General features: G+C 42.6%; 1 protein-coding gene across 1 annotated transcript in view; it reads right to left on the bottom strand.

The window, feature by feature from the left end:
- Positions 1-5,284, bottom strand: part of CTSZ (cathepsin Z) — a 7,830-nt gene extending 2,546 nt beyond the window's left edge. The window contains exons 1-2 of the mRNA XM_069072488.1: positions 5,051-5,284; positions 4,454-4,617 (exon numbers count right to left, since the gene is read on the bottom strand). Of these exons, the coding sequence (XP_068928589.1) occupies positions 4,454-4,617; positions 5,051-5,193 (307 nt within the window). The 5' untranslated portion in view covers positions 5,194-5,284. The remainder of the gene's footprint in view (positions 1-4,453; positions 4,618-5,050) is intronic.
- Between the last annotated feature and the right edge of the window lie 12,756 nt (positions 5,285-18,040).

Genomic DNA, 18,040 nt, shown 5'->3' on the forward strand with positions numbered 1-18,040 from the left:
CACACACACACACACACACACACACACACACACACACACACACACACTTTCTCTCTCACACAACCCAGGTCACTTGGACTTGCATTCAACAGCCTCAGACCAAACTGTTTGGTCACATGGAGAAATGCGCAATATGGATCTAGTTCTCTCAGGACCATTTTTTTTTTTCCACTAACAGTTTCTTTTTTTTTAAGTTCCCTTGTATTTTTTTTTTTTAATCAGCATGAGGGACAAGGAAAAGCACCTCCTACGTGTTTAAAAATCTAACCACATTGTCAGGAAATCAACTGCTTCTGACTCAGTTATTTCCAAATCATACTAAATGTTCATAACTTTTTCCCCCCAAATTTTAGTTTATTGAGAGTTTTCTTTTTTAAACAAAAATTTATTAGGTCACAGTAGCTAACTTCATTATGTAGCACAGTAAAATGTTTTACATACATTATCTCAATTAATCCTGGTGCTGTGAGGTAGGGTCAGACAGATTTTAAGGCTCAAATAAGATAATGGAAGTAAAGCAAGCACTTTGCACACCTTGAAACACCATATAAATGCCAGTTATTATTTATTGCTTTTAATTAACTTATTATTTCAATCTCTGCACACCTCGAGCTAAAGCTATGTTTATGAAGCAACAGAGAGGTATGCTAATATGCTTAATAACTGGGCTAAGGGAAGGGGAGATGTATATAACATTATAAGTTTAATTTTCCTCACATTTACATAATCAACAATAGAAAGCTAGGTGATGAAGTGGGTACAATGCTAGGTCTAAAGTCAGGAAGACTAGTTCAAATCCAGTTTCAGACATGTGTAAGCTATGTGACCTTGGGCAAATCATTGGGCCCTGTTTGCCTCAGTTTCCTTACCTGTAAAATGGGGGTAATAATAGCCCCTACCTCCCAAGATGGTTGTGAGGGTCAAATGAGGTAATAATTGTAAACTGTTTAGAACAGTACCTGGTACACAGGAAATGCTATGTAAATGTTAGCTATTATTATAATAAATCAAGCCCTGATTTGTAGCTGATTATTTCTGAGGTATATATTCACACACTGAAAATTTAACAGTCCACCCAAGCAGTGTAGAGCTAGTTAGAGGACATCCCTGTGTGGGGGTACTATTAATATTCCCATCTGACAGATGAGGGTCACACAGCCAGTAAGTGTCAGAATTCAAGCCCAAGTCAGGCACTATTAACCATGCTACACTGTGTTTTTTGTTTGTTTTGTCTTTTTTTATTTTTGGAGTGGGGAAAGTAGGGCAATTGGGGTTAAGAGTTGCCCAAGGTTACATGGCTAGTTAAGTGTTAAGTGTCTGAGGCCAGATTTGATCCGCAGGTCCTCCTGACTCCTGGGCTGGTGCTCTATTCACGGAGCCACCTAGCTGCACCTACAGACCTGCGGTTTCTTTCCAAAAAGTTTTTTTTTTCCTTTTCCTTTTCTTTTTTTTTTTTTTGTTGCTTTTTGGAGGGCAGTTGGGGTGCAAAAAGTTTCTTTTTTAATTACCAAGCAAATTTAGTTTTTTGCACTGATGTTTAATGGTAGCTTTTAATATTTTTTTTCAGTTGTCTTTCCCCCAGAATGAGTCAATCCTATTCTCAATGAATTTGGCTTAGGGAGAGAATCACATACACACTAAATAGGGTATCTCACCCTACAGGAGAGTAGGGGGGAAGGGGATGAAAAGGGTATGATGGAAGGGAGGGCAGGCTGGGGAAGTTGGAAGCAACCACTTTTAAAAAAGGGACAGGATCAAAGTAGAAAATAGGACAAGTGGGGGGTGGGATGGGATGGAGGGAAATATAGTTAGTCTTTCATAATATGTCCACTATGGAAATATTTTGCATGGCTACACATGTGTAGCCTCTACTGAATTGCTTGTCTTCCCAGTAAGGATGGGTGACAAGGGAGGTAGGGAAGGAATCTGGAATTCAAAGCTATAAAATAAAATGTTTAAAAAATATATTATTGTTATTATTATTTTACATGTAACTGGGAAATAAGATATACAGGCATTGGGGCATAGAGATCCACCATGCCCTACTGGAAAGTCAGAGGAGGGATGGGGGAAGACATAGGAGAGAGAAGATTGGAGGAGGGGATAGTCAGTGGGATGTTTTGGGGTGGTGGGTAGGGGAAAATGGGGAGGAAATTTGTAATTCAAAATCTTGTGGAAATGAGTGATGTAAACTAAGAAAAGAAAATTTAAAAATAAAAAATTATAAAAAAAAAATTGTCTTTTCCCCTAGATAGAAAAAAAAATGAAAATTAATAACATAAAAGGAAGCCCAAATTACAAACAGTGGTTATAAATATGACTATCTTCACTGTAGAGTAGAATCTAGTATCAGAATGATACCTTGGGCTTACACCAAATGATTTAATTAAGACAAATGGACCTCCTTAGGGGAGGTGATTTCGAATGAAGATTCCATGACAGCAAGATTCCAACATATAATGTAACTGTGTGCGGGTACTTTTGTCCCTCTTCCCCACCTCTAACAGGAGGGACAGTGCTAGTGCAAGGAGCTAGCAGGAATCTCTAAGGCCATTGCTTGTCAGAGGTAGCCTTTTAATTGTTAAATAGGGAAATGGGGCTGCTCAATGATTTTTAAAGCACAGTCAAAACTGAGTCATCTATGCCACTTTGAAGGGGAACCATTATGAAAAAAATTCAAAGATCATTTCTATTTGTCTTCAAAAAGCAAATGTCGTGTTTGACTTAACACAACCACCATCAATGGTGGGGAAAAGTCCCAGAAACTCTTAAATGAACTATGGTTAAATCTGATATGTTAAACTAGAACAATGTAATTGAAGAAGAACAAATACAATGAATTTGAACTTTGTGAAATTATAATGACTAAGTTTGATCCCAGAGAAGAGTGGAGAAAAAAATAATGTACTTTTTTCCACTGCAGAAATAGGGGGATTATGGGAATGAAAAAGATATTACACATACTGTCAAGCCTTGATTTTTAAATTTATTTTGATAAACTATTTTCCCCTCATATTTTAAAATCTTTGTGGGTAGTGGTCTCCTGGATAGTGGAAGGAAGAAATTTATTTAGAAATTAATAGGGATAGTAACTGAACCAGTGAGTCCCTTTTTGAGAACTCCAGGATGACCCCTTTACCAGTGCAGACTGGCACCTGTTTGTAACAATATAGTCTTAAGAGTTGCTTAAAGCACATACAGCATTTGCCAGAGTCAGAGACAGGATTTGACCCTTGGTCTTCCAAGTTCAGAATTCAGCTTTCTATTAATTATAACATACAGTCTCTCTTTGTCAAGCAAAAGACTTCAACAAAAGTCTATTGGGCAGTATTCATATGATTACGCCAGTTTTTCTAGGGGGTTTCAGTCTGGGGATGTAATTCCTGCTGACTTTGTCTTTTCCCTCAAAGACAAAAAAATAAAAGCTGAAACTCTGAAGCTTCCTCCCCGATACTTTTTCTTAGAGAGACTAACATTAATGGAACTTTCATCCTGCTTCTTCCCTGTATAACTAGAGAAACAGGGAGGAAAAGGAAGGCGTGCACATGTGACCTTAGTTCTCACTGAAACCAAAACCTCGTCCAGCTGACTTCACTTGGTCGCCTTCCCCTTTCGACCTTCTCACTCCCCAACTCCTACTTCAGAAGTATTCTATTGATACGTTAGCTATGTAACAGCCAGAAAGAGCTAAGGGATAAAGGCCGGGAGGGAAAACATCTTACGGGAATTCTGCATTTTAACAACTAGTCAAAATTCCTCTAGCAAAGGAGGATGCCCGCAACTTGTCTGTCCTTTGTATACAAAGCTTCCGAGGTTCTGGGTCCAAAGTATTTTCTCAATCATCATGCCAATGACTAGCCTTCTCCAGGCCACAGCCCTCTTCCTCTTCCCCCAAATACCCACAAGGTCTTAGTAAGGGTCAAAAACTCTCAAGCCCAGAAATGGGCATTAATCTAGTAGCAAGGGAGTTTCAAGCATCAACTAATAGTGAATGATTTACTTCGAGAACAATGACTTTCTAAACTTTTAAAAGTGCCAAGACTGTTTTGTTTGTTACTTGTCTTTTTCCCGGTCAACTTTTTGAAAGTGCCTCGAACCTTTGTTTTTGGAGGGGAAGGGGTAAGAATGTTAGTAAAATTATATTTCTCTTATCAGAATCAGGAAGGGAGAACAGAAAGGAACACAGGAGGTCGGGTGGATCTGAATCACCCAATAAACCAATTTTGAAATTTTGTGAATTTTCAGAATCTCGGACACGCAGATGCTCAGAATGCCCAGTCATCAAGGGGGGATTTTTTGTTCTTCTACATTAGCTGCTTTTCTCTGCCTTGGGAAAGTCTTAGGATCAACTGCAGAGAACCCCTAAACTCCCCATAACATTGACACGAATATGAGAGGCGTGTTTCCTTCCAATTTAGCCCAAACCCGACCCGTGCCCTGCCCTCTGACCCACCTGCCAGGGCGCTGGTGCTGCCGTGGGCCCAGCAGGAGCCGCAGTACTGGGGGATGTGCTGGTTCCGGGTGATGCTGACATAGTTGACCCCGTTCACGTTGCGCCAGTCCCAGGCTTTGGGCAGCTCAAAGGGAGACAAGTATTCGTGGGGCCTGGGGTAGGTCCTAATGTGGAGGGAGCAGGGGTCACCTCGGAGACCCGTGCCTTTGGTTTCCTTAACTCACACTCATCTCTTTCTGTCCCATACACAAACTCACACATGCATGCATGCACGCGCGCGCGCACATACACACGTACATGCACACGCATCTTCTCCCCACCCCCACCCAGGGACAGGCGTGCTAAGTCCCAGACTCTGCGCCCACAGGGGAGCCTGGAGGGTAGAGGCGGGAGCCACCTCCTCAGCCTCATCCCGACCGGACCGTTCCCTCCTTTGCAGAAGGGGGAAGGGTCACCCTAAAACTTCCCAGGATACTCGGGGCCCCTGCTCTCAGCTAGGGCTCTACCCTCCGTGCCGCCCGGGGCTGGAGCAGAGGAGCAAGCGTGAGCTCCAGGAGCCGCGCTCCTAGGGTGGGGAGCCAGGGCTCCCCTCCCCACCTGCGCTCCTGGTGCGGGTCCCCCAGCAGCGGCCGGTAGCAGCTCTGGCCCTCCCGGTAGTAGATGCCCGCGGAGCCCGGGCTCCAGCTGTCCCAGAGCACCAGCAGAAGCAGCGGTAGCTGCAACCCCCGGAGCAGAGCCATCCCGCCTTTCCTCTGGGCTCCCGAAAGTCGTCCCTCTTCCTTTCCCAGGCTCCTAGCGAAGGAGTTCGGCAGCGCCCGCGGGGCCTCCTTATAGCGGCGTCCGCTCGGACCCACCCCCGGGGCGGTCCTCCCTTCCTTTCCCCTCCTCCCTCTCCCCAAGCCCGCCGAGCCAGAGGATCTAGCCCCGCTCCGCCCACAAGTCTGTGAAGCTGAGGGCCCCAGGGAGGCCCCGCAGCCGACTGGGCCCGAGGTGCTGAGTTCCACTATCAGCCCAGATGAGAAGGCAGGCTACATTCCCCTTCACCTCCGGCCCTAGGTCTGTGAAGCCCCAACATTCCAAGGTGGCTCCTGGAGTAGACCCGGCAGATGACTTCTGGGATGTGCCCCCTTGAATTTGATCCAGATCTTAACCTTGATCTTGATTTTCAACTTGTCATGGAGGTAAATCAACCCACGGGTGCTTTTCACAAAATCCTGTCTATTGAAAGCAGCCTGCCCCTAACACAACCGTTCTTAACTTAATGAAGCTCAAGAACTAGAAAGATGCCCAGATAGATGCCTCATCTCATCAATGCATTTGGCATCTTTGAGCAAGATCCCCAAATTTACTCTCCAACATCAGCCTCCCTTCTGACCCCTCAAACTACATCTCCACCTCCCTTTTAGGTGAGCAAAGCCCAGCATTCAAAATTGCAGAGGATTAACTAGGTGGGGAAATTTCCTGTTCAGAAAGAAAATAGCACAATGGGGAAATAGAGTCAAGAAGGTGGGACCTTAAGCCATCCCAAATGTTCTCTAAAACTTTTCCCAGGCAGTTCCCAGATTGCAGCACATGCTATTTTCTACTATTGACCATGACAATTCAAACATCCATCCCTGTAATCAAAACTCAAAACAGTAATATAGTCCCAAGAATTTTTTACCTCAAATAGCAAAATTTCACTAACCACAATTTAGAGCTTGAATATATTTATGTTTCCCTAACAGTTAACATTTCATTTATCCTTTACATATAAGTTAAAACTCAACACATTCTGGGTTATACCTGATAGTTGACTCATATTAATATGTTGAAGCAATATCTTTAAACCACCCTATGCACTTTCATTATTTTTATAAGTGATGGCCAAAAATTCCTAGGTTAGGCTTCAGGCTGTTAGGCTTCAGACTATCTCCCACTATTTCCCTCTTGGTATGAACCAGAGCAGATAGGTTTGCAGGATCCATTTATCCACTACTAAGACTTAGTTTCCAGGACTCTCTTGGACTGCTTCATAAAATGGTTCTAAGGAATAGTTTAAGAAACATTGTCATAGAAGTTCAAGTTTCTCTCCAAGGATTGGTTATAATGGCTTTACAGAAAATGAAGGAGTTCATCGGATGATAGATGTAGAGGTAGAATGGAACTCAGAGGTCAACAAGTCCAGTCCTCTCATTTTATATATGAGGAAACTGAGGCCCAAAGAGGGGGAGCCACCTGTCCAAGGACCTGGAAATAAGAGGTAAAAACCAGATTTGAACCAAAGTGCTGCGAAATAATGCCCTAAAAAAAATAATTTGTCTTACATGTGAAAAATGTTTTCAAAAATGAAAAGAAGGGGAGGCTAGGTGGCACAGTGAATAGAGCACCAACCCTGGAGTCAGGAGGACCTGAGTTCAAATCCAGCCTCAAACACTTAACGCTTACACTTACTAGCTGTGTGACCTTGGGCAAGTCACTTAACCCCAACTGCCCTACTTTTCCCCCTCCAAAAAGAAAAAAAGAAAAGAAAAGAAAAAAGCAATCCTCAAAGTGAAGTGAGAAATTGAAAACAGAAGTTAAAATGAAAGTGGTTGATTTCATTACTCTCCCCTTGAGCAATGATCTTCATGCTGCCTGTTCTCAGTTCACTTATGGTGAATATCAATAATACTTTTAGACAGATGGATTCAAGACATATCTTATTTTCTATGGAAAAAAATGGCAGGCTCAAATATTTTAGCTATTTTCAATAATAAAATGTATTGAGTATGAACACAGAATCAGGATCAGCTACTACCCTGATGGTAAATTCTTCAACTTGAAAAAGCTATACAAGCCAAGACCAAAGAGGAGGGAGTATTGGTGCATGATTTTCTGTTTGCCGATGATCGTGCACTCAGTGCAGCCTCTGAAGCTGAGATACAACAAAGATTCTCTACTGCTTGTGCTAATTTTGGCCTAATAATTAACACCAAGAAAACACAGGTGCTCACACCATGCATACGTGGAATCATTGGTTACAGCAAATGGAGAAGTTGTGAATGATGTGTGTAAATTCACTCACCTTGGTAGTGTTCTTTCCAGGGATGTACACATTGATACTGAGGTTGACACATAGAATTGCCAGAAGTAGCTCAGTGTTTGGGAGGCTTCAAAGGAAACAGGAGAGAGCCCCCAGGAGCTCTCCTTGAGTCTTTGAGGTACAGGGTCTGGGAACCTCCCCCCTACCTTGAACTCTGATTAAAGCATCCCATTTGATGAGGCATTTGCATGAGGCCATAAGCCTTACATGGTGGCTGGGCCCAAACCTCTGTTACTGGACTTCCCACCCTTGAGCCTATCAAAATATCAATCCACCCTTGAACTGGCCTAGCCCACCATAGTCTGTCAGCTCCAGCAACTTCCCACCCTTAATCATCCACTGACCTCATCTGACTTCTCCTGAAGACCCTCCCCAAATTCCTCCTCTAGACCACCCCTAGATTCCTCCCACAGCCTTTCTACATATAAGATCCCATCTTCCCTCCATGTGTGAGAGTGCCATAGAATGACCTAGCACAGACTTAACTCTGTGTCCAATACAAGCAGACTTTTAATAAACTTTACTTTTCTTTGCATGAGAAGACTTGAGTCGAATTCATTTGGCAGGAACTGGCGTGTTGGTACTTTGGGGTCTCCAGAGCAACCCTAACCCTCTTTATGGGTAACCTCTTCAATTGTATGCCTGTGAAACCTGGACAGTCTACCTGCACCATATGTGATAGTAATGGAATGTATCCCCCTGTATTGGCTTGGTTTTCAAATTGATTGTGTTAAAACCCAGAGTTTGTTAATCCCACCTGTGGGATGGACTTGTTGACAGGAAAAGAGAGTCCTGAACTGGGAGGAGCTGGTGATGTAGATTTGGAGAGACACAAGAGAGAGGCAGAAGAACTTTTTGGAAGCAGCACCCTCGTGGAGGCAGAGAAAGACTGAGAGGATTGCTGAGGGCCACTTTGAATTGCCCTGGACTTTTGAGATCTGCCCCCAGAACTGCCAAGGACTGAGGAGACATGGCTGTTTTGCTGGTACTTTGTCTGTTTTGATGTTGTTTTGCCAGATTTGTCCACTGGTGAAAGACAGTCCTTTGTTGCAGAAGTCCTGGAACCTGGCTGTTGGTTAAGAGCTACTGAGACTGTCCTGCAGACAGAGAGTGAATACTGTCCACTGGTGAAGGACAGTGCTGTTGTTGCAGGGGTCTGGGAACCTTTCTGTTGGTTCAGAAGCCCTGAAGAAGGATTTTCTTGTTGTATGTTTACAGAAATCCTGGGAGAGGGTTTTGCTAATGTTTTCAGGGGTCCTGGGACTGTTCTGCAGACAGAGGATGAATTAAGGAAGAGACTGGCAATGTATCTTGTGGCCTTGCTAAGGTTTGTCTCCCCAGGAACAAAGATTGCTGAGAACTTGCCTCATGTCAAGATGAAGAAAAGACCTCCATTTGGGTATTAAGTGCTGTGCTTAAACTTGTTGTAACTCTGGGGTAGATTCAATTGTGATCCAGGGGTGGGGAACTTTTGACATTTTTGTGTTCTATGATTGAACAAATGAATGTACTTTACTTATGATTGGAAACTAATCTCCATTTGAGAAGAGGGGCTTTGTGAAGGACTAAATGAATGTACAGCCTAGGGGTGGAGTAGTATTTAGAAGAGGGACTTAGTGACTGATTAAATATGTAATGTCCAGGGGTGGGGTAGTACTTGGAGATTATTTAATCACACTTAGTCAATGCTGTATTTTGAATGATGTCATATTTTGATCTTCTCTGTTATTAATTTGTCACTGAATAAAATGGAGAGCACCTATGCTGGTATTCTGAACCTTGGGAAGTTGCCTTTCCTTGGCATTACATTACACCATACCAGAAAACTGAATCGCTTCCATCTGAATTGTCTTAGAAAGATTCTGAAGATCACCTGGCAGGAAAAAGTACCAGACACTGAGGTTTTTTTTCTAACTAAACTGCCAATCATTCAAACTGTTTCAGAAAGTGCAACTCAGATGGGCTGGTTGTTCAAATGCAAAACATAGGGTTGCCAAAAAAACTATTTTATGGAGAACTCACACAGGGAAAGCGTTCACGTGGTGGTCAAAAGAAGAACTACAAGGGCACTGGCAAGGCCTCTCTTAAGAACTTCAAAATCAACACGGCAGACACTGGCACAGGAGTTCTCAGCATGCTGTGCCCACATCAGAGAATGGACTGTGCTCTATGAGCAAAGCAGAACTGAAGTAGCTCAAAAGAGACATGAGATGTGCAAATGTGGTTGAAGATATACATTCCTCATAAGAAATAAAAGAAACTTTCTGTATTGTTAGACAAAAAAAAAAATTTAGAGAATCTACCCCAAATGTTTACGTAGACTATTTGGGTCTGACCTGTGGTAGAACATTCTGAGCTTGTATCAGTCTGATCACCTGTAATGCCATGCACAGAAGCTTTCCAGAAGAACTGCTACTGTGAACAGCTTTTTAAAGATTCTGATTACTCAATATAGTGATCACTCTATATATTCTATAACAAAAGCAAAACATCCATGGAAAATAAAGGTACAGCATAATTCAAAATACAGCATTCACCATATTTCAACTTATCACAGAAAATCACAATATAATATTCACAACATAGCCTCAAAGTAAAATAGTCACTCTTAAGTTAATTCAGTCACAAAATAGTCACTCTTAAGTTAATTCAATCAGTCACTTATCAGTAGTATCAAAGTACATAGTCAAAGTCTTCAACTCTTGAGACAAAGTCTTGATTAACTCACTCAGTCACTAATCAGTAACAATAGTCAAAGTACTCAAAGTACAATCAGTCACTTATTCAGTAAAGTCTTACTAAGTATCATACACAAAATCCTCCACCCCTTAGGTCACTAGTAAACTATAATTCTATAATTACTCAGTACCCAAAGAGAGGTCTTTTCTTCATCTTGACTTGGGGCCTGTTCTCAGATTCCCTGGATCCCCTTCCATGGTCCCCGATTCTACTTGAGTTCAATGCAGACAGCTCCCAGTTCCTTGACCAGATCTCTGGGGAGGTCCTGCTCCACACTGAAGTTCACAGGGTCTGGTCCATGTCAGCTCCTTCACCATTTCTGCTCCAAGGAATTCAAAGCTCAACCAAGCCACAAACTAAGTCTCAGCATCCTGGCTATGCTTCAGTCACCTGGGCTCCTGGCTCCTGGGCTCTGGGGCTCCTAGCTCTGGGTTCCTGGGTTCCTGGGATCCTGTTCAGAAGGAGCTCCACCACTACCACAAGTTTTCAGGACTCAGTTCTCCATTTTCTCTTCTGCAGCTGCTCTGCCACCAGATCTCGGTCTCAAGGAAACTCTGACTGTGCCTCTCTGGGGCTTTTATTATATATACAGTGTTACCTATGTCACTTCCTTCAGCCAACTTCCTGTTAAGTCAGTTACAAGGGACAGGAGTTCATACCTTCTGTTTCCCCAATCAGAGGCTTGATCAGTTACTAAGTGTTAAGTATTTGCTACTTTTGCCAACACAAAGGGATCTTCAAATTCCAAATTACATTACCATTCCATCACCCACCTCAGACACATCATAACTTGACTCTAGCATAGTGATATCATTTTGGTCCTCTCTGAGAATGAAGGACAACAACCAATGAATTTCTAAGTACCCAAAAGAAACTTTTTAACAAAGGTATGGGGAAGGGGGAAAACAAGACTATGTCACATTAAGTTTTTCCTGTTGTGTTTGGGGACCTATGATTTGATCCAGGATATAGCTAAATCCATGTACTAATTCAACTCAACAGATATTTTGTAAAGCACCTACTAGATCCAAGTCACTGTCATGGATCTTGTAATGGGTCACCGAGAGACAATTTATTGTAGCGTTTTATTATGTGGAATTTTGCTGCTCTTATTTCTAGATTATGTTTTTAAATTAGATGCTTCTTAGACTAGACATAGGGGCAACAGAGTCAATGCAATCCAATAAACATTTGTGAAGAACCTACTATGAGTCAGGCCCTGGGCTAAACACGGGGGACCCAATAAAAAGGAAGATAACCCCTGCCTTCAAGAAGCTTACAATCGAAAGGGTGAAACAACACATAAATGAAGACAAGAGCGGGGTGGAGAGGAAGTTAAAAAGACTATTGGATGTGGACTGAAGACCTAGACTTCTGCTACTCACTAGTTAGGAGACCCCGGGTAAGTCATTTAATGCTCAGGATTAACCTTCATTGATGGAGGATATTGAATAATATTGGAAGGAACAGTAATTTCATGTTTTAAACTAGAATTGGACCTCAGCAATCACTTAATCCATTCCATACCTGAGGGGGAATCTTATCTACAACATCACTAACAAGTAATTATCCAGCCTTGGCTGGAAGCCCTCCAGTGATGGGAATCTTATTACCTATTCCCAGGAAAGTCATTTTCCATTCTTTTATAATGGGGATCTGGTATATGCCAGAAGGCATCAACATACTTACTTTGAAGCAACATTCCCAAGAGGAGGACTGAGGAACCTGCTTCCTGGAGAGATTGTGGAATGTGTAGAAGTGTTGTTACTAGTTCCAGTCTGCTAACCACTTGATTAGCTGTGTAGCCAGATGTGGGCATATCTTTCAAAAGGCATGACTCACCTTTAGCCTACTCTTTGTGCCTCGGTACTACTCCTGGGTATCTCCTTGCTCATTGCTCACAGCAATACCAGAAGAGGAGAAAAGCCTTGGGGCTTTCTCCCCTCTGGGCCTTTTGTGAAAGGGTCTGGATCCTTGGTCTCTGATTTTGTCCTTTTCCATTTTAAGTGAAGGAAGGGTCTTGTGAGTCAATTGGGAATGGCTGAACAAGTTGTGTGCTATAAGAAATGATGAACTCAATGGTCTTAGAAAAACATGGAAAGATTTGCATGAAATGATGAGTGAAATGAGCAGAACCAAGAGAACACTGTATACAGTAACAGCAATATTGTTTTAAGAATGACTTTGAGTGAATAACTTATTTTGACTATTATAAATATCCAAATTAACTGGACATGGGAAATAATGGACTTATGAAAAAAGATGCTATCTGCATCTGGAGAAAGAACTGACAAATAGAAATACTTAAAGAATAATTTTACATATTTGTGTCTAATGGTAGCCATCTTTGGGGGTAGAGAGAAGAGGAGGGGAGGGGAAAAAAAGAAATTTGTGTGATAATTTTGTTGTATATTTGAAAGGAATAGCAAGTTGGGCATAGTAGATTAGCAGTTTCAAGTGCAATCATCTTTTATTGTACTGTTAGGGAAATGCTTGTTTTATTCCATAAATTAAAAAAAATCAGGAGTGTTCCCATATCTGAGCATTCTAGAATCTGGGTTTTGTAACCAGTTGTAATGGGAATTTGAAGATCTTCCCTCCCCCTAGGCTAAAGTGCACCTGGAGCCTGGGGTGGGAGGCTTGTTTTTCAATAGATACTTCTTGATTGGCTAGTGAGTCAATAAGGTTGTTACATTCTCTGAGCCAGGAGAAGGCTGTATAAGCCCTGATGTGTAGCTTTGTTTTGGGGGCTCACTTTGAGAAGTGTTCTGTGATTTGATGAAACTCTGGGCTAGCCATTGTCTAGAGCCCCCCGGCTTTGAAAAACCCAGATATTGAAACCCAGATGTTGATTTGGTATGGATGTAATGGTTGGACAGTTTGGAAATCTGTCTACTTGATCTGTTTCTGTCTTGATGATTCTGTCTGTGTATTCTGAAGTTCAGAGTGCTGACCTTTTTCCCCTGAACAAGGTAAACGATATATGTCTGACTGATTAAAGTAAGCCTGTTAACTCATTTTGAGTTGCTTTCCTTTATCAAAGCAGATCCAAGAACCTGTGCTGGCAGCAAACCCTGGGGATGCTTGGGGTGCTTGCTGCTACACCAGTACAGTAGTGGTGCCCAGAAGAGCTTCTTGAGTGACCTTAGAGATCCTCTTGTTGAGCACAACCCCACCTTCCCTTCCCTTAATTGATCTGTAAGCAGGCATTTTAGCATAACTTTTACCCTTCCCTCTCCTAATTTATCTGAGTGGGGGTTTCAGCCTAGGGTAAAATCCCTGCTCCATTCTTCCCTGCCCCCCCCATCTCCACCCATTCTGGGTTCCCTGTACCTCGGCATAGGAAAAGCTCAGGAAAATTCAAATATATACTGACCAATCACTCATTGTAGTTTCAGCTTACATAACCTGACTATTGCAATCTCTTTAAAAACTGGCATATTGTTCATGCCAATTTACTGTCTGATTTGGGTATGTGACCCCGGCAGTCCCGAAGCAATAAAATCCACTTCCAATTTTAATCTCGGAGATCTTCTGTCTCTCTCCTTTTATGCCCAACACCCTAACCCTGGGTAACCATGATGACTTCTCCAGCAGTCACATCTAAACATGAACTTGATGAGACTAGTACTATGTAGGACCTGAGCTAAATTTTGATCCCTCAAAGCCATATAGAGATTAGGGGGAAATGGACCCAAGCTTGGAGAGCATAAGGGTGAAAGATGCAATTCACAGCTCCTGGAAATCCTTAAGACAGTCCCCTTAGGTATTGTGTAGCTTTTATTCTGAGCTTTTCAGAGAGCCCTGAATGTGTTTTCCTCAACTCATTCGGTCTATTCTTAGGTACCAGCCATCAACTAGTTATTCTGGAGACTCTGCTAGGATGCCCATGAGAATATGGAAGATCAAAATCTTCCTATCATCCAAAGTTCTCCATGTTCATCTTGGTCCATGGGGGAGTAAGATGACCAAGGCACACCCTTCTCCCCCTCCCCACCCCAAATAGGGGCTTAGCTCCTCTACACCTTTAGGTGAAGCTAGGTAGCAAAGCTGACAGAGCTCTGGACCCAGAATCAGGAAGATTCAAATCTGGCCTCAGACACTTACTGTGTAACCTTGAGCAAATCATTTCTGTTTGCCTCAGTTTCCTCAGCTGTAAAATGGGGATAATAATAGTACCTAACACTGAGGGCTGTTCTGGGGATCAAGTGAGATAGTATTTGCAAAAGCCTTAGTGTTAAGGTTTAGAGGTACTCTGGATCCCAAAATAGCTATACACCAGATTCTGCCCAAATGAATTTGACCTAAGTCTTCTTTCAGCCAAAAAAAAAAAAGTTTATTAAAGATCCACCATATTGGTAGACTCAAGGAATTTGAATGATGGGGTGCTTGGGATCTATATTTGTAACATCAATTTGTAACACCAATTTGTAACATCAATTTGTAAAACCAGTTTGTAAAATCACACTCGTTCCCCACCCCCCAGCCTCAGAGCATTAACTCTGCCCAGCAACAACTCATGAATTGTTTATCTCAGCTTGGAACAATAACAAGCTATTCTTATGAATCTTCACAAAAGTATCTATAAATATTCCAGCTTAGGCAACTATTATCTCCCCCTTGTATAGTGTCCCACTGTCCCCATGAATCCTTAGGTACCCTGTCTCTAGGTTGACTCCTTGGCTGCCTCAATGAATCCTTCAGGACCCTATCTCTGGGTTAACTCCTTAGCTTATTATTCACACACTGAGTCTCCAGTAGCTTTGGTTCCCAGACATCAATCTTGACAAACATGACACTGATGGGTGGCAGACTGGGCACTTCTCAGTCAGCCCTTGACTGATAGCTGACTTAGTGACTCTCAATCCTAAAACCACACCTCCAGGTAGCCCCCCCCCCCCCTTGGGCTTTTTCCCAGTGAATTATGGACAATATGCCTTTGAAGTTATATTAAAAATTCATGTTCCTTTAAACACTGGCCCCACCTTAACTCCTCCCTAATCCCACCCTTAATCACCTAGTTAGCATAATTGGCACAGGTTCTACTATGGATTATTCTATAAAAACCTTAATTCTACCCCTTTAAAGGTTTCAGGTCCCCTAAAGGACTCTTGCCTGCTGTACAGCCTAACAATAAACTTGCAGTTTCCCTAAGGACCCTTGCCCATGTAAAGCGTACAATAAACTTTTACAACTCTGACTCCAAGTCTGCTTGGGCCTACTGAATTCTTTCCAGACTGAATTGAAGGTTTTCTGGTCTTAGATAAGATCAGAGTTCCTGCTGAACCTATTGTGAGCCATCCCTCATCATGAACATTTGTGACACTTGTATTGACAAGAGAGCCATATAGAATCTGAGCCCTCATGATAAGGGCCAGATTGAAACTGAGCACCTTCATGGAGACAAGATGGGTCTTACAGGGGCCAGCCCCGGAGTCAGAGGACCTGCATCAGCCTCAGATACTTAACACCCACACAAGATAACTTGCCCTATAACCTTGGGCAAGTTACTTAACCCCAATTGCTTAAAAAAAAAAGATGTCTTACATACAGAAAGACTGTGGGAGGGATCTAGGGGTGGCCAAGTAGTCTGGGGTGACTGGAGGAAGTGTCCAGGGAGGGTCTTGAAGGGAGTGGCCAGTAGTCCAGAGTGACTAGAGGTCAGACTCTAGGAACCAAGAGGATAGGATTTTGATAGGATCAAGGCTGAGAAGTAGCTAGAGGCAATCCAGAGGAGAAAGAGATTTGAGCATAAGAAAAGCTTATTGCCTCCCTGGAGTGCCTGATCTAGTGGGGAAGATTCAAGGAGAGTTCAAGGAGGTTCCCAGAGCCTGTGACCCATCATTAGCATAGTCCCTGGCACATAGTAGGCATTTAATAGATTATTATTACCAGGCACTTGAATCTTTGATTCTAACTAGTTTGAAAACCAAGTCTCTCAGTCAAACTAGACTTAACACTAGGGAGCTGTCCAGGTGTGGTTTACAACCAGCATACAATTGAGATGTGTCTTTACCTTATAAATATATCTTGGTACAGCATCTTGTGAGTTACTTTAAGTGAGAGGGGTTAATTTGATAGATTTGCCTGATGACCCCCATCCCCACCCCCACTACCTATGCCTAACATACTACAACTTCCCATACTAAGAACTCAAATGTTAATTTCAAAGGAAAACAACTTTGAAAGACTTCAGAATTCCGATTAATGCAATGACCAACCACTTATTCTAGAGAGGTAACTTGAAAATCCTACAGAAGCAGTTTCAAGGCAACCCCAACTGGGCTGGGGTACATTGTTTCCTTAGCTTATAAGTTGCCCTACCCCCCAGGGAACTTATAGTCAGGGGGGGAAAAGGTCTTAGGAATGTTTTCTAAGTTTAAATTCCTCTTTTGTTTAATCTTCCCTAGTAGTCAGCTAGTTTTAGTATCAAAGTAAGTTAATCATTAGGAAATGAGATAATATTATCTGATTATAGTAAATGAGGAACCTAGAAAAGGGAAGTTAGAACCAGGGTGGTCTTGGAGCTTGTCATAATTGAGCTTCCCTACTGTCTTTGCACAATTAGCCCTTAGAGATAAGATGTCTCTACAACTACGTGAAAGCTCTGTATCACTCTGTTCCTCTGTCTCCTCCCTTCCCCCCCCAACTACCAGAACTAGACCCTTGTTTTCTGACTTAATGACTCCAACAATTTAGGTAAAAAGTAGGGATCTTCCCAGATCCCTCCATTGCATTTGTGTCCCCCTGCCCCCAACTATCCCGACTCTCTTTCTTCTGAAAATCTAATTAAGAACCTAATAATAAGTACTTCTATCAATTTGGAGAAGTAACAAGTTTCACTAATGCAAACATAGGGAGAGGCCAAGGAAGGAAGGGGAACTTGGAGTATGTGTGTAGACATCTTAAGGGGCTAGGCTGGTTTCACTAAACTGCTTTTCCTCTCCCTCTTGTTTTTTTAAACAAAGGATGGTTCACTGGGGTGAGGAGGAAACAAGAGGAGAGGAGAGTGGGAAAGATACATTCAGAAGTGAAGGTGATGTAATAACATAATGTATCAACAGAAATTAAAATTTAAAAATAAAGGTAGCATGGCAGTTAGATGGTGCAGTGGCAGAGCACCTGCCCTAGAGTCAGGAGGACCTGAGTTCAAATTTAGCCTCAGACACTAGACACACTTGCTAGCTGTGTGACCCTGGGCAAGTCACTTCACCCCAATTGCCTTGCCTTCTCCCCTCCCCACAAAAACCCAAAATAAAATAAAAATAAAGGTAGCACAGGACAGGCCTTTAAGGAGGGCAAAAAAGGCCAGGATATTATGGACACACATTAGTGGCTCCAGAAATGCATGGGCCTAGTCCTGCCAAGTCCAGTGATGATAATATGAGAGTCGGGCCCCCTGGGACTGAAGTAGGTTTGGATCTAAGTGTTGCATCACCTTTTTGACTAGTGGAGGAAGGGGCTTTTTCACAAAGTGAGTTTCTCTTGAGGTCCACAAAGAATGTTAAGTGGACCACTGTTGGAGCAATCTCTCTGTTAGGCCAAAGAGCAGAAAGGTCACTTGACTCAGGCAACTGGGTCCTAAGACAAACTGTCCTCTGTGTCATCTGTTAAATGAGGAATTTGGACTAGGTATTAAGACAAACCCTGTCCAGCTTTAAGATGATGTAAGTTTCAATGGGTGACCTAACTGTCTTTTTTTTGGAGGGGGGGGAATGGAGAGGAGGAGAGAGAGAAAGAGAGAGAGAGAGAGAGAAAGAGAGAGAGAGAGAGAGAGAGAGAGA

Source organism: Petaurus breviceps, unplaced genomic scaffold, assembly GCF_028583685.1.
Source record: "Petaurus breviceps papuanus isolate PSGF00001 unplaced genomic scaffold, PetGlider_PUasm1.0 90847, whole genome shotgun sequence".
NCBI lineage: Eukaryota > Metazoa > Chordata > Mammalia > Diprotodontia > Petauridae > Petaurus > Petaurus breviceps.